General features: G+C 35.3%; 1 protein-coding gene across 1 annotated transcript in view; it reads left to right on the top strand.

Annotated features, from left to right (window-relative positions):
- Nucleotides 1-2,301: 2,301 nt before the first annotated feature.
- Nucleotides 2,302-27,098, top strand: part of LOC107701616 (receptor tyrosine-protein kinase erbB-4-like) — a 31,768-nt gene continuing 6,971 nt past the window's right edge. Inside the window, exons 1-9 of the mRNA XM_016503659.1 lie at nucleotides 2,302-2,395; nucleotides 2,959-3,091; nucleotides 10,199-10,292; nucleotides 11,657-11,811; nucleotides 13,668-13,712; nucleotides 14,255-14,387; nucleotides 15,478-15,600; nucleotides 15,697-15,795; nucleotides 17,342-17,527. Of these exons, the coding sequence (XP_016359145.1) occupies nucleotides 2,302-2,395; nucleotides 2,959-3,091; nucleotides 10,199-10,292; nucleotides 11,657-11,811; nucleotides 13,668-13,712; nucleotides 14,255-14,387; nucleotides 15,478-15,600; nucleotides 15,697-15,795; nucleotides 17,342-17,527 (1,062 nt within the window). The remainder of the gene's footprint in view (nucleotides 2,396-2,958; nucleotides 3,092-10,198; nucleotides 10,293-11,656; nucleotides 11,812-13,667; nucleotides 13,713-14,254; nucleotides 14,388-15,477; nucleotides 15,601-15,696; nucleotides 15,796-17,341; nucleotides 17,528-27,098) is intronic.

Below are 27,098 nucleotides of genomic sequence, written 5' to 3'. Positions count from 1 at the left end.
TATATATATAATTTTATATTATGTATAATTAATATAATTAATATACTGTAATTATTTAATGTTATATCATTTCTTTTTATCAAATTTTATATTTAATATTATGTTTAAGGGGTTGTTATGTTAGGGGTAAATGCATAATTGTCATGAAATCAATGTAAACTATAAATGGTCTTAAAAGCAGGCTTTGTTTTCTTTTCTTGGTGTAAAACACTATATTTTCACAATTTTGGGGGGAATAAAATGTAAAAACCTCCAGGATATAGACAAGAATAAAAATGTAAAGTTTGGTGTGTGCACATGCTACTGAAGTGGAGATTTATGACTCAGTGTAGGAGAAAAAACTCATTTTGAGAAAACGACCTTTAAAAATATGTATTGTAATTGAAATCTATTGACACAAATAGATAAAGTGCTATAAAAGAAACACTTAACAGTGTCTTTTGGATGTTGTCTTTCCTCTAGTCTGAAAAAACACTTTATGAAAAACCAAAAAGCCCAAAATCTCAAACTTGACAGGTGCATGAAAAAGCTGTGTTTTTGCCTGCAGTGTCTCCCCTTAAATTTGAGGCTAACTATGAGGTTTTCGAGAGATTTGCACAGTTATTGGCTAAATGACCTGTAATATTGTCATCCCAGTAACCATCATAGAGTACTTGAGCGTTAATAATAGACTAGTCTATTAGGTCTGCCAGTTCTTGAATTTCAATACACTGCACCTTTGGGACACATATAGGATATAAAGACAATCATTTTACAGGCCAGTATCTTATGTACGATAAGAATTCCCTGAACTGATGAAATGGAGAAGCACAGACTTGTCCGTAATGGAGATGTTGACAGTTGCAGAACACTTCCCACAGTGCCGCACTGCCAAGCTGTGCTTGATGTAATTAGTGAGATAATAAGTCTGTGGTGTGTGGGATCAATGGTGCTGTTAGCCGGCTCATTCACTCGCCTCTTTTCCACGCTGCCGATCACAGTCGACTGATATCCCTGGATTGTCCAACAGCCCCGACAGCCGTGAACTGCATCCAGTGCTTTCCATTCACAGCTGATGGTCCCAGTTGACAATATGAGGGACTTTGGTTCAGTCGTCCTCTAGGTTTCTTGCCATGCTGCGGACGCAAGCTTCAGATGAAGAAGTGAATGATGTATGCTCCCGGCGCCTATTTATACTATAGTCGCACCGGTAGTGACGTCATGGCTGTCGCCGGCCAACGAGTTGGTGTTTTTTCAATGTATGCTTCAGACACGGGTCACGACGAGGCGTCCCCCATAGCGACCCCTAGAGGACGCAGTGTCTCGTTCCCTACTCAGGGAACCATGGTTACATAAGTAACCTGAGACGTTTCCCCAGTTGATTAAACACAGTACATTAAGAAAATTGTTTTGTATAACAATTTTTTCTGAAATGTTATGTTTAAATATGCAAATGAGGGTTTATCTAATTAAATATGAACTCAAAAAAAAATGAACTCATTTCCATACATTTCTAGAATAAAAATCTGAACATTGGATTAAGCCAGATTCAAACATCTTGATTAATTTTGTTGAGTTTTTCAACTTGATAAATCAGAAAATACTCTCAACAGCCAGCTTTTGTTTTATGCAAAAAAAAAGAAAAAATAATAATAATTAAAAGTTTACATTTAATTTTTAAGTTAATTTAAAAATGTTAAAGTTTTAAAATACTAAACTTTAAACTCTAGTACACATTTGATTATTAATACATTTGATTGGGATTAAAAAATTAAATCCACACACTAATTTTTATATTACTTTTATAATACTTTTTATATTTTTAATATTATGTCATTATTTCCATAGAAAATTAGGCACAATTCTCATTACTAAAATCCAAGGTCAAAAAATATGTATTGTAATTGAAATCTATTGACACAAATAGATAAAGTGCTATAAAAGAAACACTTAACAGTGTCTTTTGGATGTTGTCTTTCCTCTAGTCTGAAAAAACACTTTATGAAAAACCAAAAAGCCCAAAATCTCAAACTTGACAGGTGCATGAAAAAGCTGTGTTTTTGCCTGCAGTGTCTCCCCTTAAATTTGAGGCTAACTATGAGGTTTTCGAGAGATTTGCACAGTTATTGGCTAAATGACCTGTAATATTGTCATCCCAGTAACCATCATAGAGTACTTGAGCGTTAATAATAGACTAGTCTATTAGGTCTGCCAGTTCTTGAATTTCAATACACTGCACCTTTGGGACACATATAGGATATAAAGACAATCATTTTACAGGCCAGTATCTTATGTACGATAAGAATTCCCTGAACTGATGAAATGGAGAAGCACAGACTTGTCCGTAATGGAGATGTTGACAGTTGCAGAACACTTCCCACAGTGCCGCACTGCCAAGCTGTGCTTGATGTAATTAGTGAGATAATAAGTCTGTGGTGTGTGGGATCAATGGTGCTGTTAGCCGGCTCATTCACTCGCCTCTTTTCCACGCTGCCGATCACAGTCGACTGATATCCCTGGATTGTCCAACAGCCCCGACAGCCGTGAACTGCATCCAGTGCTTTCCATTCACAGCTGATGGTCCCAGTTGACAATATGAGGGACTTTGGTTCAGTCAATACAGAGTTTTTATTTGGGATTTATTGATTCAGTAGTTATATCTGTATATAAATATTTGAATATGCTTGAATTAGCTGATAAAGCAAAATCTGACCTCAGCAATATCAGTTTACAAACTTTTAAAAAGTGATGTTGACATATTTCCTTTTGAAAAAGGATATTTGAGAGGAACATACAGTATAGATGTTTAGCCATACACTAGCACATGGATGACCTCAAAGCCTGTAGAAATGGTTTAAAAGCCACAAAACTTCAGTCTGGATGTCATGGGGCCTTTAATATTGTTTAATGTCTAACTTATACCCATATAATGCCCATAATGTATGTGTGTAAAGACATTTCTGTGGATGTCTTCCGCAGCTCAGCAAAGGATGGTGTGTGATCCGCTATGTTCAGTGGCAGGATGCTGGGGTCCCGGTCCAGATCAGTGTCTCTCTTGTAAATACTTCAGCCGGGGAAAGACATGTGTGAAAGCCTGTCATCTCTATGATGGGTGAGTAAAAGACAGCTTGCACCCAGACTTCAGAAATGAAGGAGCAAGAAAAATATGATCTGCCATATCTAGGTTCATGCTGAAAAGTGGTACTTCTTTTTTATTATTATTATTATTATACAGTATGTAGATGGATGGATGGATGGATGGATGGATGGATGGATGGATAGATAGATAGATAGACATTGTTTTGTATTACATTTCTTCTGAAATATTATGTTTAAATATACAAATGAGACAATATATAATTAAATATTCATGAATATTCATACATTTCCCCATACAAAAATCTGAACATTAGATGAAGCCAGGCTCAAAATTCTTATTTAATTTTACCGACATATTTGAGTTAAAGGTTTTGGATATCACTCCATAAATTAGAAAATACTGTCAACAGCCAGGAAAAAATAAATAAATAAAAATAATCATTATAATATTCATAAAATTGTTTAAATTCATTAAAAGAATTGTTTAAAATATAATAAACGGTTGATTAAAAAAAGCTGAATTATGAACATAAAATTCACTTTGTTAATAAATATATTTTTTATATTATTGTTTATATAATTTAATAACATGTCATTATTGGTGTAAAACAAGACAAAAATGTTTTTGTTTTTTTGTAAAGAAATTCATATAATACATAACATATTTCACTAATAACACTAAATTGAAGCTGTACGCTGTAAGTCTTTTGATCAGTATATCATTAAGACCTTAATAAACCTAAATTCATAAATCCAATTGTCAGTTGTCAAGTTGACAGTTTATATATTTTACATACCCATTACACAATTTCATTCTGTCATTGTTTCATGAATAAAATCATTGGTCCTCATTCATGAAACATGAGCAGAACGATTTTTTGTGTAAATCATTCGGAAAGTCGTTCTGACGTAACTATGTATTAGAATGATATTTAACGAGTTAATTTGCCCTGTCCTTTTTTCGTTTTTTACTCTTTAACTTTGGGTAAAATGCAGAGCTCGTCACTGTCCCTTTTTACACAGCCGTCCAATCACAGTAGAGTATGCATTTTTATATTCAGTAATATTCTTCAAAATAAGATACTGGTAACATGTTACTGCCGTGAATATTCCAAATCATAGCAAACAACGCGTCACTCCAGAAAAATGCAGTGCCTCTAAAGCTCTCTCAAGCACCACCAGCTGGTCGTTTTCAGATGAGCACCAGGCATTATGTCAGCTGGCTAAAAACGCTCTGGTGGACACACGTTCATTTATTAATTTATTGTTAGGCATATAGCCTATTAGTCTCTTATGCATTTATGCTATATAACTTATCAAACCTGAGAATTGAGTCCAAGGATTCCACACCATTCCTAGATACGTAATTTGCGTAGCTGTGAATGAGCGTACATGCGCGCCCTATTTACGAATGATTGGAACTCATTAACATACACACATTTAACTATCAAATCTGACCTTTACGAAGTATTTGTGAATGCGGAGGAGAGTTTTCAGGAAGGTCAGTTTTACACGCAAATTACTCAGAATTTACTCATATATTTACGAATGTTTCATGAATGAGGCCCAATGCCCGCAGTTGGACTCATCCAGCGCCGCCTCAGTGTGGGCCAGGCCCAGGCAGGTGACGCAGTGGTCATGTTAATCTGGCGGCTCTATTGGTCCCGCGCAGATATTGCAGACTGTAGCCATAATGAATTCAGCAGGTGATGTAGAAGATTCTGACGTAATTGTCGCGTGCTCCGCATTTTATACTGCTTCTCGAGCTCGTTAGTATTTGCATGCGATTTGCATACTTTGTGACAATTGGCCAGTCAATTGTACTGGCGTGAGCCAATAGGACTTCAGGAAAGGTTGGAAGGGAAGGAGTTCTTATAAGCAGAGAAACCTCCGCGATGTCTCGTGAAAGCTCGAAAGGGAACTGCCAGTTTTTGTTCTCGTTTTACCCCGTTGTCTGTCTCTGTGTATTTTGTTAGGTCTTCCGGCTCAGCCTGCTACAGCGACCATGCCCCGAACTCTCGCTATTGACTGCACGGAGGTATGCAAATACATAGGTTGACAGGCAAGGTAGGACATCTTATCATTGCATTTGGACAGAATGTAATGATTGGTAAAACATTTTATGGTCCTTAGACTTTTACAGAAGATATAGGCTGTCAATATATTTGAATAATTTAGAACACTTTAATCGTTTATTGCTATCAGGATTTGAAGACTCTTAACCATCCATATTCATCCATTCAGACAAGCAGAGCTAAAGCACACTTTCACAAGATGCATGTAATTTTATTTTTTTAAAGCTTGAGGGCCAAAAGTTACATAGTGTACATAGTGTACTCAGTGATAATATTCAATAAATCTTGGATTCATATGGGGAGGAGCATATCAATCCAAAGTGTCCCTCAATCCAATGTTCTGATAGTAGACTGGCACAAGGCTAGTTTTTAAACTATGTGCCATTATCAACTTTTCGATATGAAGCAAAATTCTTTTTCAAGACAATTTTTTCCAGTTTATTCCAAAACAAACACCGATTCAAATCACATCATTTGACTTAAATGTTGAATTAAATTTTAAACATCTCACATACATTGTTAAGTTAAGGACATTTCCTTTAATCCTAAAACACAACAAAATATAATGCGTAATTCAAAATATGGGGAAAACACCTGTGCAAGATCGATATGGAAAATTACTTCATAAAAGCCCATTTGCACCAAGGATAACTAATACGATAAAGATATAGTTGTAAAACAATGTTCTACATTTGATAGAATAGCAGATCTCACACTACAACTATAACAATGATGGCACAGACAAACAATATTGTTAAAATCACTTTTAGAATGATTTTTTTCAGGCTAGTTATCATTATAGTTATCATTCTAGTTATCATTCTAGGCTTGAACGGGCCTTTTCACAGTACATTGAACCGTATTCTTATGGACTTTTTTTAAGAGTGTGGGTCAACTAGGTACTTTATAAAATACATAAAAATACATATACAGATTGCATACTGCAAAAATGGTTGCATGGAGTTGCATAGTAGTTTGCTATTGCAAACATAGCTAAAGACAGTTTTACTATCAGGAAAGGGAGTAAAGATAAGTCATTTGACTGGCTGGTCAGGCTGATTTAGAGTCGTTCGGCATCTAAACCAGAAAGGCCAGTCTTTCAGGCAGATGGACCTGGTTATTGCATGGTAAGATTGTTTCAACACCGATGATGTGTGACTACATAACATTCTACAGCTGCCTGAATATGTTTATATAAAAGATGTCGCATTTCTTTGTTGCTGAGCGCTAAGACCATAATTCTGCTCCTCAGAAGAAAACAGACCAGAGCATCAAACACTACCATTGTTTTCAGCTACATAATCTGTCAGATTTTCAAGTGGGTGACACAGTCTCATTAAATTATGTGCTTTCCTACTCCATGTGTCATATTTATTCATGCAGCTAACAAACCACTTAGAGCCAAGAGACCGTATGATTTATCTCCCTCTCATGGATATTAAGGGGATCTGGCATCATTCAGCCCCATACATGGTCTCTCTCTAGATGATTTTCTTCAACATCACTTTGGAACACAAGCTAAAAGCTCCCTATTTATGATTAAGATATAAATCAGTGTGGCAGCAAGGGAGGTGTAGACAGTTATGTGTATAGTCATACCTGCATGTGGGCTGAATATGAAATATGACAGCTGTGGATACATGCTCAGTGTCTATTTTTTGCTTTCCACATGCAATTATCCATACAACACCTAAAGTATATTTTATTGGTTGAAATGCATAAAGCGGAATACAGACAAGTTTTACCTATTAAATTTACTTTGCATTTTTCTTTTAAATCTAAGAAAGCTTTTTAACAATCATTCACCCACATATACTTGGCTACAGTCCTTTTAGCAGGCACTTTAATCAAAAATAATAGGACGTTCCCTCTGGAGCAACTCTAGGGTTAAGCACCTTGTTGAAAATCATAATAGTGAACTTCCCTGTGATTTCAGTAGCTCTCCAGTGCTCAACTCACCCATACTTGTGATTTAAACTGCATATTTACGAATGATTGGAACTCATTAACATACACACATTTAACTATTAAATCTGACCTTTACGAAGTATTTGTGAATCCGGAGGCGAGTTTTCGGGAAGGTCTGTTTTACGAGTAAATTACTCAGAATTTACTCATATATTTACAAATGTTTCATGAATGAGGCCCATTGTGTGGGTAGCGTTTGAATCTCCACAGGTTCTGACACTAGACTATTGGGTATAGCCATGGTTACGGCAGTATTTTTTTTGTTTTATGAAGACTATCTATCATTTAGATTGCCGTTCGCCCCCAGTCACTTTGTAAACACAATTGTGTACAAACTTCTGCCTTGGGGATGTGTGAGAAAAGATTAAAAGAATCAGAGAGAGGGATGGATTTCATCTAAAAGTTATAGTCTGAACGCAGAAGGCAGCAGGACCGTGTCTGGTCAGCGCTACGGCATGCACAGACCAAAATCCAGCTAATTGTTCCTCGGCCTGTCCCGAGCGGGCTCAGAACACACTGCCATCTGTGAATGACAAAGAGGAAACACTCATCTGACAACAAATTTACATTCTGGTCCACCGGGAGCGTCAGAGAAGAGCTCTTTGGTTGGCACTGCTTTTCTGCTGTAGTCATTAAACAATGGCAACTCTGACCAACATCTGAATAGGATTCCCCGTGGCAGAAAAATGTAATTTAGTTCCTAACAATAATCAGCTGTGGGGGAGTGTCATATTTTGGAGAATGAACAGGGGTCTCATTACACTCAATTAATTGCACTTTAAATCAGCAGCCCCAGTCTATGAATGGGGATGTGCCAAACATCTCCAGTCACTCAACCAAGAGTTCAGACCTGAGAGCAGCGTTATGTGTTTATTTTAAATTCACTTGGTGAATTTAAAACAAAATAAAATAAACAATTAAGAGATGTAGGTATGTAGATGGGTAAATAGAAGCCTTAGTAGCTCTGATTCTGATTATTTGGTTAATCAAATTGAATGATGTTTGTTTAATTTAATTTTTAAATTAAAAATAAATCAAATAAAGTCATAAAATAAAGTTAAAATAAAATAATAAATAAAATAAAATAAAATAAAAAACCATTAAGAGTTGTAGGTAGGTATGGGTAGGAGCCTTAGTAGTTCTGATTCTGATTATTTGGTGAATCAATATAAATTTTGTTTGGTTAATTTAATTTTTAGTCATAAAACAAAAGTCAAAAAATAATAAAATAAAACAGTTAACAGCTGTTAGTAGGTGGGTATGTAGGTGGGTAGGTAGATGGGTAGATAGTAAATATTTAAATGAAATAAAATAATGCTGAATTTACTTTTAAAATATAAAGTAAAGTAAACTAAAATATGTTAAAGGAGACCTATTATGCCCCTTTTTACAATATGTAATATAAGGGTGCTTTCACACTAGTACTTTTGGTGCGCACCCGGGTTCGATTGATGTCAGAGTTCAGTTCGTTTGGATGATGTGAACGCTGTCTTCCGAACTCGGGTGCGCACCCGCGAACCGTACCCGAGTCCGCTTAAAAAGGGTGGTCTGGGGTACGGTTCAAGTGAACTCCGGTACGGTTCGCTGCTGATGTAAACGTGACAGACGTAAGTGCCATTATGTACCGAAGCTTTGTAAACAAAATGAACGGTTCAAAAACGTAAATATATAAAAGTGCAGAGAGCAATGTTATGCATTTGCCGCCTTCTCCTGCGCCGTCGTTACTAAGCAACGGGGTAAACAGCTGCTGGCTTGATGACGCAAACAAACCGCGGTTCGGACCCAAATAAAATAATATGAATGCAGTCCAGCGGGGGCAGTGGGAAGGTGGAGCAATCGAACCTGGGTTCGGACCAGGCAAGCGAACCAAGTGTGAAAGCACCCTAAGTCTCAGGTGTCCCCAGAATGTGTCTGTAAGCTTCAGCTTAAAACCCACCCACAGATAATTTATTATATCATTTTGAAAATGCCTATTTTGAGTGGAAGCAGAAACACACTGTTTTCATGCATGTCTCTTTAAATACAAATGAGCTGCTGCTCCCCGCCCCCTTTTCCAGAATAGGGCTGTGCCTTTACAGCTCTTTCCTCAGATACTCTGCTAAAAAACATCTGTTTGGTTTTGATTATCATGTCTGTTGTGCTGAAATCATGTGTTTTAAACCATATTAGTTTAAACTTCTGATTTTCTACACGCACACATCTGAAGCATGCACATACTAAACTAAGATTTTCATGATATGCCACCTTTAAAGTAACACCCATTCAGAGTTGTAGGTAGGTAGGTGGGTAGATGTCTTGGTAGTTTGTAGTTGGTAGTTTAGTTGGTTTAGGGCATCACATTAGCACCATTTTGACTGTAAATTTTTCCAGTGTGACAAACTTTAAACTGTGAGCGTTCGTACACTCGATTTCCAATGTTTTAAGATCTGGATCTGGGAGGTTTCTTTGATCCCATTCTGTTATTGACAAGGCACCATCTTTCTCTGTTTTGGAACCGGCTCTCAAAATTTTCCTCTGAAACATGGGCTGATGGAAACTAACAAAGGAAAGGGTATTGATGGCTCTGCTAGGCAGCCCCTCTGCCGTATCTCCTGCAATCTGAGCTGCCATCTGTTTAGATAAAATTTAAAGAGGACTGTTTGTTCTTTCCTCTCAGACCAGTGCCGAGAAAGATTTTTCTAATTAAAATGCCTTTATTTTTTCATGGATCTTACTCAGCCGACTGGTGTATTAGCCAAGTTCTCGCCAGTGTGTGAATATAGTGTCTGTGGTTCAGTTGGCTGTGGTTCAAGAAGACATGGAGGATGAGTCGGAGACAAAACAAAACCTGCTGTATGTGTTGTTGCTGAGAGAATACATCACCTACTTTGAAATGCTTTTGATTGATAAAAGAATAATTACAAGACTAGTATTTATGCATATATGGCCAAAATTGGTTGTTGGAAAGTGATAAATAAAACTAAATGATATTTCATTCTTTTATTTTGTTTTATTTTATTAAAATTTTGCTAATGTAATTGTTTTAAAGTATAATGTTTAATTAACCTATTTTTATTTTATTCATTTGCATATTTTAGAGATGTTCGCGAGTTTGCCAATGGATCAGTGTGTGTGGAGTGTGACAGCCAGTGTGAAAAGGCCGAAGATAAAACTTTTACCTGTCATGGCCCTGTAAGTAAACCAAGCAGTGCTATCTAAGGCTACGTTTACACGACAACGATGTAGTCAAAAACAGAAACGTTTTTCCATTGCGTTTTTAAAAAGTTTCACGTATACACGACAACGTTTTTAAAACAATTCGCGTTTACACATATCTGCGAAAATGGCAAAAAAACGATGTATTACGTATGCCAGGCCAGTAGATGGTTACCTTGTTAGTAAACAGTACCTGTAGGGAAGTGACGATTAGATGTTGTATATGCATCTCCGCTGTTGGTTGTTATATTGGTGAAGTAAATCCACACTTTGCTGAAGAAGTGTTAGCAAACTCTTGAGCAGCAACAACAGTACCATGTACTTCGCCATTATTGTATATGTTTGTTCGCGCTTGCCTTTAAAATCGACACGTACTGTGAATGTCTACATACCTAACATGTACTACGCACGCGCATGACGTTACCGTTTTCAAAAATTCCCGTTTTGGGTGTTTACACGGAAACGATAACGGTGGCATTTTCAAAAACTTGCACTTTGGAACCCGTTTTCAAAAATATGCGTTTTCAGTCCCCAAAACGGCGTTGTCGAGTAAAACGAACAGGAAAAACGCATAAAAAGTTTCCCACTTTTGGCTGAAAATGTTGTCATGTAAACGGCCCCTAAAGTCAACATCATCAGAATTGATCAAACTACTTTCTTGGTTGTCCGTGATTCATTTGTGCACTTTATTCCAAAGATTTTTTTTTTTTTTTTTGCCTTCGTAAACTTTCATAAAAATGCATAAACTTGCCTCAAATTTTCCCTATCAAATCTCACCCTACATTTTTTGAGTAAAATTGAATACGAATACCATGTTGACAGTTATTAAAATACCTTTTAAATTTGCTCTGCTATTCCAGTCCAACCCATCCAGGCCGTCATGATGATATTTTTCAGTAAATTAAGTTAGAAGTCCTCTATTTTGTCTGTAAAATGTAAAAATTCAAGTGTCAGTTTTAGAACTTAATTACAGAAGAACAAAGCTCTCATCTTCTTATGATAACCTGTCTGTCCATCTCAATTCCTAAGCTGCATAATTAGCAACATCAGAGCTGTCAAAGAATGTAAGAACTCGTCCAACCGTGTGACACCCGTCTCAAAATGGGCAATTACTTTGATCAAATATGTATGAATTTGTTTATGTTATCAGCACCGCTTTGTGGTTTAAGTAAAAGTTTAATGAAAGTTACTCAAACTCATAAGAAAGTACCAAAAAGTGACGTGCATCAATAGAATATTGTAAGTAGTTTGTTTTCCTTTATTTATCCATCGTCAAGTACGACTTCTAGACAAATTTAATTTTATATGTCATGGTCAAGCATTTTGTATGTATGGTTTAGGGTCCAGATCACTGTGTGAAGTGCTTGCATCTCAAAGATGGACCCAACTGTGTGGAGAAATGCCCTGATGGTCTGCAGGGAGCAAACAGCTTCATCTTCAAATATGCTGAGACCAACAACGAGTGCCATCCCTGCCACCCCAACTGCACCCAGGGGTAAGTTTCTGCATGCATGTGTGTTTGTCTTTTCCTCCAGGCCAGCACTACTCAACACACAGAGCCTATTGAGGCCCGTGTGATTTTATCATTGTCATGGCAACTGCAGTAATTACATTACAAACATCTTACCAAGATTCTTGCCTTGTTAATAAGGATCATGATAAAGCAGTAAATGCTTTTGATGGTGTTTACAGCAGCATAAAACATGGATTATCCAAATTATATTTATAATGTATACTACTGTTCAAAAGTTGAAGTAGGTAAGATTTTTTACTGTTCCTGAAAGTAATCTCTGATGCTCACCAAAAAAATATATATTAATACTGTGAAATATTATTTCACAATATACTTAGTCACTTCTGATCAATTTATTGTGAACTTGCTGAATAAAAGTATTAATTTCTTTTGACCTCAAAGTTTTGAAAGATTTGAAGCCTTATTTACATATCACCTTTTAAAGCAAAGTTACAAGAAATGTTGCATAATAATATAAACAGTAAAAAAAAAGACCATACGTTTTTCAAATTTTTCTACCGTTTTACAAAAAAAAACTATTAACCTAAGTGTTACATGCGATATTACAAGAATGTGAAGCTTTTTTATCGTAAGAATATCAGAATTGTCATTCATTTGTTACGAATAATTGCTTTACAAATAAGAAAGAAAATAACTGAATGATATACCTGTACAAATAATCAAAAAAATACACATAATATGATTTGATCATAACACATGCCACACATACAGTATCCTTCTGACTTTTATATCAAAGAATTGCTAAAAATATAAGTGCAGCCTTCGAGGCTGAAAGATCCTTTTTTGTGGCCCCTGAGCTTTCCAAAGTTCACTAGCCCTGCCCTAGGCAGTTCTTTCTCTTAGTTTCATCTTGGAAATCCCATAAATCTCTGCATTCATTCAAATATGTCACTATCTAAACTTTAACTGCCCAGTGGGTTGGTGAATTTGGGTGCAGTTCCACAGGCCTTCGGTGTCACATCCTGTAGATCTGAGGCAGATCATACTGCACATGGACACACTAGAAACATCCACACAGTATGAACCTCTGCTTCGTTCTGGTTTGTCTTAGCTCTCAAATCAAAGCTCTTGCAATGCTCTAGGACACCATAACAAAGCGCTCGCGAGCCCTTCATCTCGTGGGTGACAGTCATTGCCGCTGGTTACTGTCAGGCATGCGCTCTTCAGCACTGTTCTCTGTGATTACTGAACCCAGTCACCACTGTCACAGCACTCCAACATGCCTTATTCCTGAATGTAGAGCTCTGGAGATCATTTCAGGCTACACTTACGCTCATTAAAGTGGATAATGCTAGAGATGACTAGGTAGATCAACAGTTAACCTTGTGCACATTTTTTACCATAAGTGAGTGATATACACTAGCTTGGGATTAATATGCTATTTTAAAATGTTTTGAAAAATGTTTTTGTTTTTATTTAAATTTATTTTATTTAAAACTTAAAATAACTGTTTTCTATTTTAATATATTTCAAATGTAGTCTATTCCTGTGATACAAAGCTGAATTTTCAGCATCATTACAGTCTTCAGTTCAGAAATAATTCTAATATGCTGATTCGCTGCTCAAGAAGTATATGTTATTATTATAAATGTTGAAAACAGATGTGCTGCATAATATTTTTGTGGAAGTCTTGATACAAGAACAGCATTTATTTTGTAACAAAGTAAAAGTGTTTTGTTTAAAAAAAAAATCTTACTGACACCAAACTTATGAAAAGTAGTGTATGTGAGCTAATAACCCATCATCATCATCATTGGTAGCAATCTATTAAAGTAGTGTTATTTTAATTATTACTTTCTATCTTGTCTGTGTTATAGGTGTACTGGACCCCAGATCCAAGATTGTATTGGGATGCTGGACAGGTAAACACCTAGATGTTTTCCTTTGCTTTCATACCGTTCAAGGCACTGATTTTAAGTTTATATGTATGTATATATATATATATATATACTATATGAAGGTCAAAAGCAAAGTATTTCATAACAAAATTTCTAACACTTAATTTCAGGAAACTAATAATCAATTAATTAAATACAGTCAACACATTACAGAATCTTTCTAAGTAGTTTTTTTTTTTTTTCAACTAGAAGCTTTTCATACCTTTGTTGCCCATTTAGTGTATTATTGAGTTAATTTGAACATGTAATCATTTTTTTTAAAAACATGCCACTATTTCTGGAAAAGCAGTGGTCCTTCTTAAAAGTTCAGGTTTTTACTGAGAGTTAACACTTTTTCTCACTTTTATAATATTAAAAGAAAAATAATATGACGTGTGCGTAGAGCTGTGGTTGTGATTGCATCGATAATGCCATTTCCCTTAAAAACAAGGCAGTATTTTATATACTCTGAATTGTTCTAACAGTATATTATGGTATATGTTTTAAATCCTTGCATTTTCCTCCAGGACTCCTCTGACTGCAGCTGGGGTGATTGGGGGGATGTTTGTGGTCGTAATTGTGGCCCTCGGATTTGCTATCTTTTTCCGACGGAAGAGCATCAAGAAGAAAAGAGCTTTACGCCGTTTCCTGGAAACAGAGGTGAGAGCTAAAAATTGGACAGCATTTAAAATGATTTTAAATAATTTGGTTGCAGAGAATTAATCTGAAAAACATTGGGTTTCATGAGACGCAAAGAGAGAGAGGGAGAGAAAAAAGAAAATCAGATAGAAAACTGGCCAGTGAAATTGTTGTTGTGGTGCATGTGGGGTCTATAGCCAGTCTCAATTTTCCATTTGAAAGTGCCTCTTTCACTTCAATGGCGGGAAACCTCAAATGGAATAATGGAGATCATTCTCAGATCCTTAAACAGAAACTTATGAAAGTACTTCAAAATGTTCTGCAGCCAGTATGTGTGTGAGTGTGTGCATTTGATATAAAGTTTAAGTCAATATTATGAAATCTGCAGTTCTGTTAGGTGTTAAGGAGTTTAGAGCACCAAGTTGATCTACTGTTAACAGTATCTGCTATTGTTTCAGGTTGGTTTGTTTTGGGGGTTTTTTTTTTCTTTTGAAAGTCAAGAAAATATATACTCAATAATATCAGGATTAATAATAAACTATATAGAAATTAGGTCTTTATATAGATGGGGGTTTTCTAGCGGTCAAAGTGTCTTTGCATTCAGTAGAGGGAAAAACTCAAGGTTTTTAGTTGAGGTTTAAAGGTGAAAATGAAAAGACAAAAGGCATTGTGGTTTTGAATGGTTTCAATACAGATATCTAGTTTGAGGCCCTGAAAGCTCTGTTGAAGGCATATGAACTTGGGAATTGGTTTGGGATTATAAGCAAGTCCAATAACCTCTTGATAAGTCTAAAGATCAGCCAAGAAATGGTGAGTCAAGTTAAATAATGTCACTGAAAGTATCTCTGTATAAACACAGGCTTAACTCGAGAAGCAAAGATGGGAAATCAAAGACTGAGCAATGCAAACTGAAAACTTAAAATAGGCAAAACCCAGACTATAACCAAATGAATACATTCATACATGATGACAATAATGAAATCAGACAGAACATGAGTCTATTATAAGGCTAACCTGTGGCTGGTGGATCAAACTGAAGAAGACATTGTAGTTATGAGTGAATTTGTGATTATGCTGAGTGATTTTGATGTTGATTGTGTCTTTTGAGCAGCTGGTGGAGCCTTTAACGCCAAGCGGCACAGCGCCCAACCAGGCACAGTTGCGTATACTGAAAGAGACAGAGCTTAAGAGGGTCAAGATCTTGGGAACAGGAGCCTTTGGCATTGTTTACAAGGTGCTACATTAACATTTATGATTTGTGTGTTTTGCGGTTCCTCAACAATATATTAGTTAACATGTAACTGACTTCCGATGCCATCTTCTTTATAAGGGAATCTGGGTTCCAGAAGGAGAAACTGTGAAGATTCCAGTGGCCATAAAGATACTCAATGAAAGCACAGGACCAAAAGCCAATGTGGAGTTTATGGATGTGAGTAATTTACAATTAAACCTTACTTTACTTGTTACCATCATTTGAAAAATAAGAATGCAAGGGAATGAATTTACTGAAAATGTCCTTTTCACCAACAGTGCAAATCAAATAACCGACACAATCATTTCTGGAAATTACATGCATTATTGTGTATGTTTAAAATTAGATGAATATAATGTAACTAACCAGCTTAGGCTATTGCTTTTAAGGCTATATGGCCTTTGACTTGATAGCTTAACATCATGCTGTTCACATGAATAACAAATTGTTACACTTATTTTAAGGCTTACTTTGAAATTGCTTTCTGCAATTGCTTAATTATTTTATTTAGTCTGTGTTATTTTAATGTTTCGGTTTAACCTATATTAAAATTTTTTTTTTTAAACCTAAAATAGAGACACAGATGTTGATGTGTCTGCATTCAATCATTTCAGTGGGCTTAAATAGATCACGCTTTACAGCAGATTTAGTTCACAAACAACTGACAGTTTTGACCTAAATATGATTTTCAGTTACAATAATTCATCCTAAAACTCGACATTAGTAACTTACTTTTAACAGCATCAGACGCGCGCACGCTCACAAGATCTCCCGGTTCTTACTTGTGACTTCAGTTCACTGGAGACTCGCACTAAACGGTTCATTTGAATCAGTGAGTTGTCGACTCGAGAACAGCTGCAATCGGTTCATTCTAATTCGTCAATGAATCGTTTGGTGCGATTTGCGAACCGATTTAAAAGGTTCATTGAAAAGAATCAGTTCGTTCTTGAATCAGACACCGCTTCTGCGTCTCGGAGCACGTGATATATTATAAGGAGTAACGATATGTTTTATGAAATGTAGTGAAGTAAAAAGTACGATCTTATGCTTTGGAATGTAGTGAAGTAAAAGTAAAAGTTACTCAAAATAAAACGACTCCAGTAAAGTACAGATACTTGAAAAATGTACTTAAGTACAGTAACGAAGTAAAGCTACTCCGTTACTGTCCACCACTGATTATTGCATAAACGTACACTAGTAAAAGTAAAAAGTTTGAGGTTGGTAAGATTTTGAAAGTCTGTTTCAGGATTCTTTGACAAATAGACATTTCAAAAGAACAGCCTTTTTGGAAACGTTGAATGCCTTTGTGAATGCGTTTTTGTTCAATTTAACCAATCCCTACTGAATAAATGTAAAAATATAAATAAACATTTCATTTGCTGACCCTAAACCGTTGTACAGTGTAAAGAGAAGTCTAAAGGCGAACTTTTTAAATGAACCTTGTGACCTTTATTAAGCTGTTAGTATGCTTTGTGATGTGCCAGTGTAAAGTGCTACGTTTCTCAATTGCTTCTATGAGGTGCGAGAGAGATTGAAACTGAAACTGCAGATTCAGACCTTCTCCTGCAGGCATATTGGGCCTCTCTTGTGATTTTGGAGGGGTTTTAAATTATGGTTTTAATTTGGTTTCCCAATATGTATTGTATTGTATTATGAGATACTTGACGATAAACCCTGTTGATGAAAACAGCACATTTACAGTCTTTCTGTTTTTGTCTTCTAGGAGGCGCTGATCATGGCCAGCATGGAGCATCCTCATCTAGTGCGTCTTTTGGGGGTCTGCTTGAGTCCCACTATTCAGCTGGTAACTCAGCTCATGCCCCACGGCTGCCTGCTGGACTACGTACATGAACACCAGGAGAACATCGGCTCCCAGCTGCTGCTCAACTGGTGTGTGCAGATCGCAAAGGTAGGAGTTCCCATGAACAAATTATTTTTTGAACATGTATTTTGAAAAAGATTGTCTCAAATAATGAATCTCTATATACCCTTTTCAATGTTTTTCTTGTGATATTTGAGATTTCATAGTAAATGCAATATAGTTGATTCTTTGTGAGTTTTTATACTGAATGCACACATCTGCAGGCTGCTAAACCACTAAACACTCAGTTGCTTTGGCTCAGTCGGGTACCACATCAAATAGAAGGACGCTCTTCGAAGTACTTCCAAGGAAGAAGCTCCGGTTTCTCATGCATCAAATGAGTACAATTGCCCCCAACCGTGTTTAAAGAGAAAATCTTCTTTCTTCAGCTCTGTGATTGAAACATTATGTAATGGACTGGTCTATGAAGGAGTTCAGGAAAGATATTCTCAGTTTCCCAATAGGCTTGCCATTTTCATACTCGGCATTGCATGAAAAATGCATTTGTTATTTTATTCTACCTGTTGAGCTGTGGTGCTCAGATAGTCGATGTTGAAGTTGAAGTCCGGTTGGTGTCATTTTCCAATCCAGCTTCTCACTTCTGTACTCATTCCCAGTCTTTCTAGAATAAGTCCAGTTTCCATCCACATGTACACTACCAATCAGTTTTTTGGGGGGAAGGAAATAACTTTTTTTTTTTTTTTTTAAAGCAAGGATGCAGTAAATTGATCAGTGACAGTAAATAAATTTATTTTACAACATTTTTTTTTTTTTTTTTTCAAATTCGAATGCTGCCCTTTTGGATTGTTTTTTTTTTTAATCAAAGAATCCTGAAAAAAATCAGTTTCCAAAAAAAAAAAAAAAAGCAGCACTTTTTTTCAGCAACTGTTTTTTGACATTGATAATAATAAGAACTGTTCTTTTTGATAAAATACTGTGCAGCAGCATTAGAGACATATTTCAAAAAATATTTGACTAACCCCAAACTGATAGATAGATAGATAGATAGATAGATAGATAGATAGATAGATCAAACCTTTAAATGGTAGCATATGTTTATGCAGATTTTAGGATATTGCAGATAAAAATGCTGAATGTAAACACCAAGATGTGAATAAAATTTCAAGATATGACTGCTTTAGAAATTGAAAAACCTTATGAGGCAAAGCATTGTTTGTTAAAACTTAATTTGTTTAACTACTCCCACTAAGCACATTAAGTTGTTCAATCATATATATATATATATATATATATATATATATATTGAATTATATTGCCCTCTGTGTTAGACAGATACAGTCCTCTTGCTCTCATTCAAGAGCCACAATCACTGAGCAGTTTGAGATTGTTTACCAGCATGTCATCTCTCAGAGTAGCTAGTAAGTTTAAGGTTGAATCTGTGTTTGATTTCTCACCTACTGCGGTCCTCAAGATATTAATCCCTTCAATCGTCCATTAGAAAACCCTGCTGTGTTCACCCAGTGACCTGTGATTCCTGCCTATTCTGTTTAGATCTTGGCATTGTGTTCTTCTGTTGTACAGAACCTGCATGTAGTGCAAGGGCATGGGTTCCTCCTCCTGCTGTGTTCTTGGAAAAACTAGAGACTTATTTTATTGTGAGTGAATTTCCAGACCTGTTGCTTTCTCACGCCTAGACCTGGGGAACATGACAGCTAAGGTGAAGAGAGAGTTAGATGCCAGTAAGAGAGGAGACTGATTTTGGCACCTGCTATGTTGCAAGATATTTGAGTTGGATAACAATATTTTTAGTTTTTTCCGATTTTCACTTACTTCAGACTGATTCCTTTTTCATCTATACTATAGTGTCATCTTTTATAGCATTGCTTATTTAATCTTTTGTCTGAGAATACAACATCTGAATTAGTCACATCAGCACAGACTCAAGACTGAGTAATGGCTGCTGAAAATTCAGCTTTGCCATCAGAGCAATTAATATAATTTTAAAATATATTACAGCAGAAAAGTTATATATATAGAGTATAGTTGTGATCCCATAAATGCAGTTTTGGTTAGAGGGAAAAAATGGAATTTTGACTTTATATCATAATATAAATCTTTATATCTTTATACTCATAATATTACTTTAGTTCTTATTCTATGCTTATTCTATTTCTCAAAATACTTTATTCTTTTAAAATAGATCAATCTGAAAAGGATATATGGAATGATCATATCATCGTTTTGCATATATCTTGACTAATTTAAAAATCATCACAATTACAAAATAGATTTAGCATTGCAGGATGAATAAAAGAGTGCTGTAATATGGTTTCTAACATCGTCTGCCTCTCTGTGGATAAAGTGTGTGGCTGTGGTAGATCCATTTGCATATTTCAAAGCTAACTTGGCATCTAAAGTGATACCCTCTATCAGATGATGGGTGTCATTTGAATAATTCCCAGCATCTAGCACTTCTCTGCCAGGAAAAAAACAATGCCAAAATTAGAGATGTATTGGAAAAGAGCAAGTTATCATCACTGCATCCATTTAGACTATTAGCTAATCATGTTCAGTTCTTATATCTTGTCCAGCCCCGTCACTGAAGATTTTCAGTTTTGCTCACCAATGGATCCTCTGCAGTGAATGGGTGCCGTCAGAATGAGAGTCCAAACAGCTGATAAAAACATCACAATAATCCACAAGTAATCCACACGTCTCCAGTCAATCAACAGATGTATTGTGAAGTGAAAAGCTGCATATGTCATAAAAAAAAATCCATCCAAGTGATGTCTGCTGAAAAAACAAACTTAGATGGCTTGGGAGAGTACATTTTCAGCTCATTTTATTTTTTTGGTGAACTATTCCTTTAAGACATCCACTAATGCATTAGTTGTTTTCTAGCTGAGCAAATGCAACTCACTAGTGGGGCAGCAGGTCTACCAACCCTTTTTTCTGCTTATTCTGTCCTCAATTCAATTTAGATATATTGTTTGTTAATAAGCCTTTCCTATGTATATTTATTTATTTATTTATTTTAAATCGCCTTTTTATGTTTATGCTGTTTAAAGCTGGCATTCATCTTTTTCCATCACCTCTCAAACAATCCCTAATCCAAGCTGAATAAGTGCGTTCATTCAGCCTGCTGGTCACTCTGGAAAATGCAGAAAGCCTCTGAAACACTCCAATTACCACAAAGTATCCGCTTCACTAATAGATGTGTGGAGTTTGGATTTGGAGGCTTGAAGGTCTGATTGGATCATTAATTTCAAGATGGTTGATTATGAAAAGAGCTGAGGTGTCCTTATCACAGATTAGAGTGAACTGGGCTAATTCAAGCCGCCTGCAGCTGATGGGACTCTGTGCTCATGAATGATTTAGTAATGTTTGCTTTTGAAGATGTGGGCAAAGGAAGAAATCTCGATCCAGTGCTGAAATAATTCTAATATTTTTATGCGGATGTTTTTCCATTCGCTCATCTGATTTCAGTCTCATAGGATTGCCTGGGCTTTAGCCAACTATGCTTTAGCCAGCTATAAATAGTTTTATGTGAACATCTTTCTTTCTGTCTGTCTTTCATAACACATTGGCTTTGAAATTTGTCCATTTTCACATTTTTTGCAGATGTGGTTTTAAGCAAGGCATGTCTTTTTCAGTCTAAAATTGAAATCTCATTGTAATATATTGCATGCACTATCATTCAATTTATGATAATACATAAAATTTACATTACATTTTTCTTTCATGTTCCAGTTTAAAGGAAAAAGTGTTGTGTAGAGTGTAAAATCCGTTGCATAACAGAATTTGTAATTTGAAAAATCGGTACATATGCGACAAATGGAAGCATGTATCTGAATACATCATGCAGTGGTTTCCGCTTTAAATTATGTAAAATTAGTTTTGCAGAAACTTGCTGCTATTGCAATAATTCTGGTTCATTCTGAGGCCCCTCACGGATTTTCATCAGAGAATATAATAATATAAAATAAAAAAAAGAATATATTGCTTGCCAAAAGTTTCGAATAATTAAGGTTAATTTAATTTTTATTTAATTTTATTTTCTGTTTTTGCGAGACGTCTCCATATATATATAAGATGCATAAACATGGCTTCATGTATAATGCAATATTGTATGAAAACACAATCATGTCAGTAAAGTACTATTAAAAATTAAAGCATGAAAGCGTGAAAATGAAGGTTGAAGTTGATTTTGTGTTGATGCTTGAAAACTGGATTGATCATGTATGAAGCAAACAGCATCAAGTTCAGCCTTGAGTTTTCATAAATAACAAATTATGTTTACGCATCTTCTTTGGCCAGCTAGCTGCAAATTTCATCGGTTGGAGGCTTAACAGAAAAAAACAGAATTTTTTTCTTTGTGGAGCGTGACGCAGTTAGTCATCATTGTCTTTGTTCCAGCAGTGTGTGATGGACCCTGTGTATTTATCACAAATTATACCATGTTGTCTGATGAACCTCCTGTGCTGCCCACGCACTACAGCTTTTCAGACAGTATGTAGTCCTGTTATCCTCCTCCTCCATAACACATCAAGGAAACTGACAACATTGTTGTGCGTGTAGATTTGCAGTGTAGGGCTGAAGAGAGTTTGGGAGTGTGAATCCCTATTGCAATGCAAGTGTAGTGAATAAACTAGATTGCATGCAGATGTGAGAGGTCTGGTCACATAGTTATGCATTAAAAGAATAGCTCAACCAAAAATTAGAATTTGCTGAATATTTACTCACCCTCACGCCATCCAAGATTTAGATACGTTTTTTTTTTTTTTTCATTGGAACAGCTTTGGATAAATTTAGCATTCCATTAGTTACTCACCATTGGATCCTCTGCAGTGAATAGGTGCCGTCAGAATGAGAGTCCAGAATAATCCAAAAGTAATCCACACAACTACTAATGTCTTGTGAAGCAAAAAGCTGCATGTGTGTAAGAAACAAATACATCATTAAGGCAGTTTAACTTTAAACCTTAGTTCAACGGTTAAAGTACATAATCCAAAAGTGTGCTTCCTCCAGTAACAAAATAAGGTATTATAAAATTATTTATTGCATTAGCTAATATGAACCAACAATGGGCAATATATATTTTATAGCATTTATTAATCTTTTTTAAATGATGAGGTATTGTTCATTGTTAGTTCATTGTTAGTGTGAAGCAATAGCATAATGCCATGTATTCAAATAGTATAGTACAACTATTAATTGTAATACTAATAAAGTACTTTTAATTAAATTGTCGCATTTTATGTTGCATGTTTAATTCAGTGAGTAGCATCCATTTATCATTTTAGAAACAAACAAACAAACAAACAGTTGTTGTTGTTTGTTTTTTTTGCATTTGTATACACAGTACATTGATGTAAAATGTCTTGGCAGTCTGATCATATGAAGAGTCAAGAAGGAGATGTAGTTTGGCAGAGGATGAAGATACAGAATGTCTGACCTGCAATAAATTGTCTTTCATAAGTGAGGGGGGATGGTTAATGTTGTAAATGATGTGCATATCGGCCCAACACTGACTGCTCTGAATGGAGATTCATTAGTGAAATATGCCTGTGCTAGCATTGCAGTTCTGAGATATTAACTGTAATTTACTAAAAGCAGAAAAAAAAGGGATTGAGGTGTTTAGGGATGGCATAAACAGAAAATGTTCCTGTAGCTGAAGTAGTTATTACAGATGTCTTGCTATATTTAAAGTGCAAGTTGTTATTGATCCAGTATTGCACTACTACATCAGCAATATATTATCTCACTATAGACCTCACTGTCTTTATTTTTAACCAATTTTTATTCAAAACAACCTTCTATCATTTCTTTTCACACAAATTTTACATATAAATTAAAAAATATAAAGAAATATATGCCAGAAATGACATTTTTCCCCCAACAGTGATGTTTGTACCATTATGACAGTATGACTATTGTAAGGTCCCATTTATTAACATTAGTTAACTACATTAGTTAACATGAACTTACAATTGACAGTATTTCTACAGCATTTGTTAGTCTCAGTTTATAGAAATTTCAGCATTTACTAATACATTTTTTCAAGTCAGAAATTTTATCTGTTAACATTAATTAATGCACTGTGAACTAACATAAATAAAGACTGTATTTTAATTAACTAACATTAATGAAGATTAATAAATGCTAAAAGAAATATCTTGTTTATTGTTAGTACTCTCTCTCTCATATATATATATATATACATATATATATATATATACACAGTGGTGTGAAAAAGTGTTGGCCCCCTTCCTGATTTCTTATTTTTTTGCATGTTTGTCACACTTTAATGTTTCAGATCATCAAACAAATTTAAATATTAGTCAAAGATAACACAAGTAAACACAACATGCAGTTTTTAAATGAAGGTTTTTATTATTAAGGGAAAACAAAATCCAAAACTACATGGCCCTGTGTGAAGAAGTGTTTGCCCCCCTGTTAAAACTGTGGTTTATCACACCTGAGTTCAATTTCTCTAGCCACACCCAGGCCTGATTACTGCCACACCTGTTCGCAATCAAGAAATCTCTTAAATAGGACCTGCCTGACAAAGTGAAGTAGACCAAAAGATCCTCAAAAGCTAGACATCATGCAGAGATCCAAACAAATACAGAAACAAATGAGAAAGAAAGTAATTGAGATCTATCAGTCTGGAAAAGGTTATAAAGCCATTTCTAAAGCTTTGGGACATTATTTGCAAATGGCAAAAACATGGAACAGTGGAGAACCTTCCCAGGAGTGACCACTGTATATATATGTGTGTGTTTTGTTTTTTCCCATGAAAATAATGTTTCAATATTGAATTTTATATATATATATATATATATATATATATATATTTAATCAATAAAAAAATTAATGCAGTAATAACATGGTAACATTCAAAACTTGTATTTTTTCACATTCACTCATTAATGAGAAGTTGCTGATCAGATACACTATTTTAGTTGTATACAATAGGTTTTAGTTGAAAAATATTAAGTTATAACTATTTAATAAAGTAACGATTATTTTAGTGCAAACAGACCTGGAATGTGAAAACAGTATACAGATTTTGAATGCAATATGTTAAGCATATTTTAAAGAACAGACAGACATGCAAAAATTTCACCACAGGGGGTCTTTAATAAATTAAACCTTATAATAAAGTGTTTCCATTATTGTTATGTTACCAACAACATTGCCCTCTGACCCACAATGCATCTTTCAGTGTATGTTTTTCGCTGTGTTCTTTCATTCAAACACTCTACCGCCCTCTTCTTTTCAGAAGCAGCTTTCGCTCTCCGATTTTAATTAAGCCCCGATGGTCATGCATGTCTAATATTTGTTATTTCCCATGCCAGGGGTTAGAAAGAGTTGTAATAGGGCGCTGCGGGAGCCTCTTCTCTTTTGTTTAGAGAAACTTTAACCTCTAGTAGCGCAGATGTAAAAACAAGAGAACAGAGGTTAGGGACGCTACTCGAATGCTCTGCCCTGCTTACATGCATGTCACGCCAACGCTTGGACCTGCTCCTTACGCTAGCCTGCAAGAAGCCTGTAATACTAAACGCTGGTAGCTTTTGACGGGGTTTGCTCTTGCTTTAATCTGACTTCAGTCAAACTGAACACACAAAGAGCTGCTTCTCACTGCCTAGCCCATCTCTTTGGTGGAATAGAGAGCTTCTGTGTGGAAAGAAACATTAGAGGCCCGGCAGCAGTAAAGCTCATCATTTGAATGCTAATTCCACTAGATCCAGCTTCCTTGATCCCAGAATGAAGATCATATTGGAAGATTCAAGATTGCAGTGTTGGAGAACGTCCACCTCCTGTAGTGTTTCTGCTGACAAAAGCATTTGGTTAAAGATCTCCCTCACATTTCTTTTTCATTTATATATTTATATTCAACAGCTCTAAAAAGGCTTCTCATAGATCCTTCATTTCTTGTATGTACTGTATCTTGAATAAATAGGCAAAAATATGTATTTTACAAGAGAGTACATTATTTTTGAACATTAAATGGCTAATGGTTCCTTTGGTTTTGAATTGATGCCGTGTTAAATTTCTGCGTTTGCATTAACTGTGAGATTCTAAGATGGTAGAATCTTGAAATCAGCAATATAAATTTATTTAAATGCTGACAATTTTTGATAAAAGTACAATTACATAAAAAAATTACATTAAATTTTCACTCAATATGTGTATGCTTTGTATTTTTGATACTCGGCAATACTTTAATATTCACTACATTTTTAATTTCTTTTGTTTATGTTTCTGAATAAATTTAATAAAAAATAGAGTGAAACAGTAATATTATTAATAATATTACTATAAATATTAAAATAATTGGTTTCTATTTAAATATGTTTTAAAATATAATTATTCCAGTGGTGCAAAGCTGAATTTTCAGCATCCTTACTTCAGTCTTTAGTGTTACATGATCCTTCAGAAATCATTCTAATATACTGATTTGCTGTTCAAGAAACATTTCTTATCACCAATGCAGAAAACAGTTGTGCTGCATAATATTTTTGTAGAATGTAATTTTTTCGGGGTTCTTCGATGAATAGAAAGTTTAAAAGTACACAAAACTGAAATCTTTTGTGACATTCAAAATCTCTATATAGTCACTTTTGATCATTTTAATGCATCCTTGCTAAATAAATGAGGTGATTTCTTAAAAAAAATAAATCTTACTGACCTCAAACTTTAAAACGGTAGTGTACATTCAAGCAACAAATAAAACATCAAACTGTCAAACTGTATTAGAATGAATTTAGCCTCATCTTGACATGAGACACTCACTGAAGATGCTACCAAGGCATGTATTAAGTAGAGGAAAAAGCAGCTCAACAGGTTTTGAAGCAGATGTTATGTTCTGCATGGATAACTTAAGATATTCGGTGTTATATGTTGTGTTTCTTCTTATGTGTGCACTCAGCGTGACTGTGTGACCGAGAGGGAGAGAGTAAATGTGAGAGTGTGTGTAGAAAGTGTGCAGTGGCGGCTCAAAGCGGTGTCTGTAGTGTCGTCGTGTGATGGATGGGTCAGTGTCTCTCTCCATATCACAGAGAAAATGTATTTTAACACAATGTTCTTGTCTGACTCATGCATGTTCACATAAATTCTCAGACAGCTGCATAAGTAACTCTGAGCAGCGATAGCTGTTGCCTCTGGAAGAAAAAGTCGGCAAATGACATCTCACAGAGAGCCGTGAATTAGTCAAGGGGTTTGGCTGGTTGGGAGATGCTTGAAATGCACCATTATGAGGGCAAAGAGCATCATTTTTCATTGGTAGGACTTTTTTTATAATCAAAAAATATATATATAGATGTTTTGCTAGTGACGATTTTTAGAGAGCTCTTAAAAGAATGAATTGCGGTCAACATAAACATGTCATGCGCTGAATAATATATTTATATATTATTATTGCATATATTTTAATATGCTGTTTATTTTATTATTAGATTTCACAGAATGTTTGATCTCAATGTGGCAAATGTATATGTTCAATTAATATATTTTAGTTTGAAAATGTTCCCATTAATAACTCTGATTCAACGATGTATTTGCATGAATTCATTTGCATCATCACTCAAAATGTTCACAGAAGTCTCTGTGTGGAATGCATATTATATTATATGTGTGTGTGTGTGTGTGTGTG

Source organism: Sinocyclocheilus anshuiensis, unplaced genomic scaffold (assembly GCF_001515605.1).
Source record: "Sinocyclocheilus anshuiensis isolate Anshui unplaced genomic scaffold, SAMN03320099.WGS_v1.1 scaffold12850, whole genome shotgun sequence".
In the NCBI taxonomy this organism is placed as follows: domain Eukaryota; kingdom Metazoa; phylum Chordata; class Actinopteri; order Cypriniformes; family Cyprinidae; genus Sinocyclocheilus; species Sinocyclocheilus anshuiensis.
This window is presented reverse-complemented; position numbering and strand designations above follow the sequence as displayed.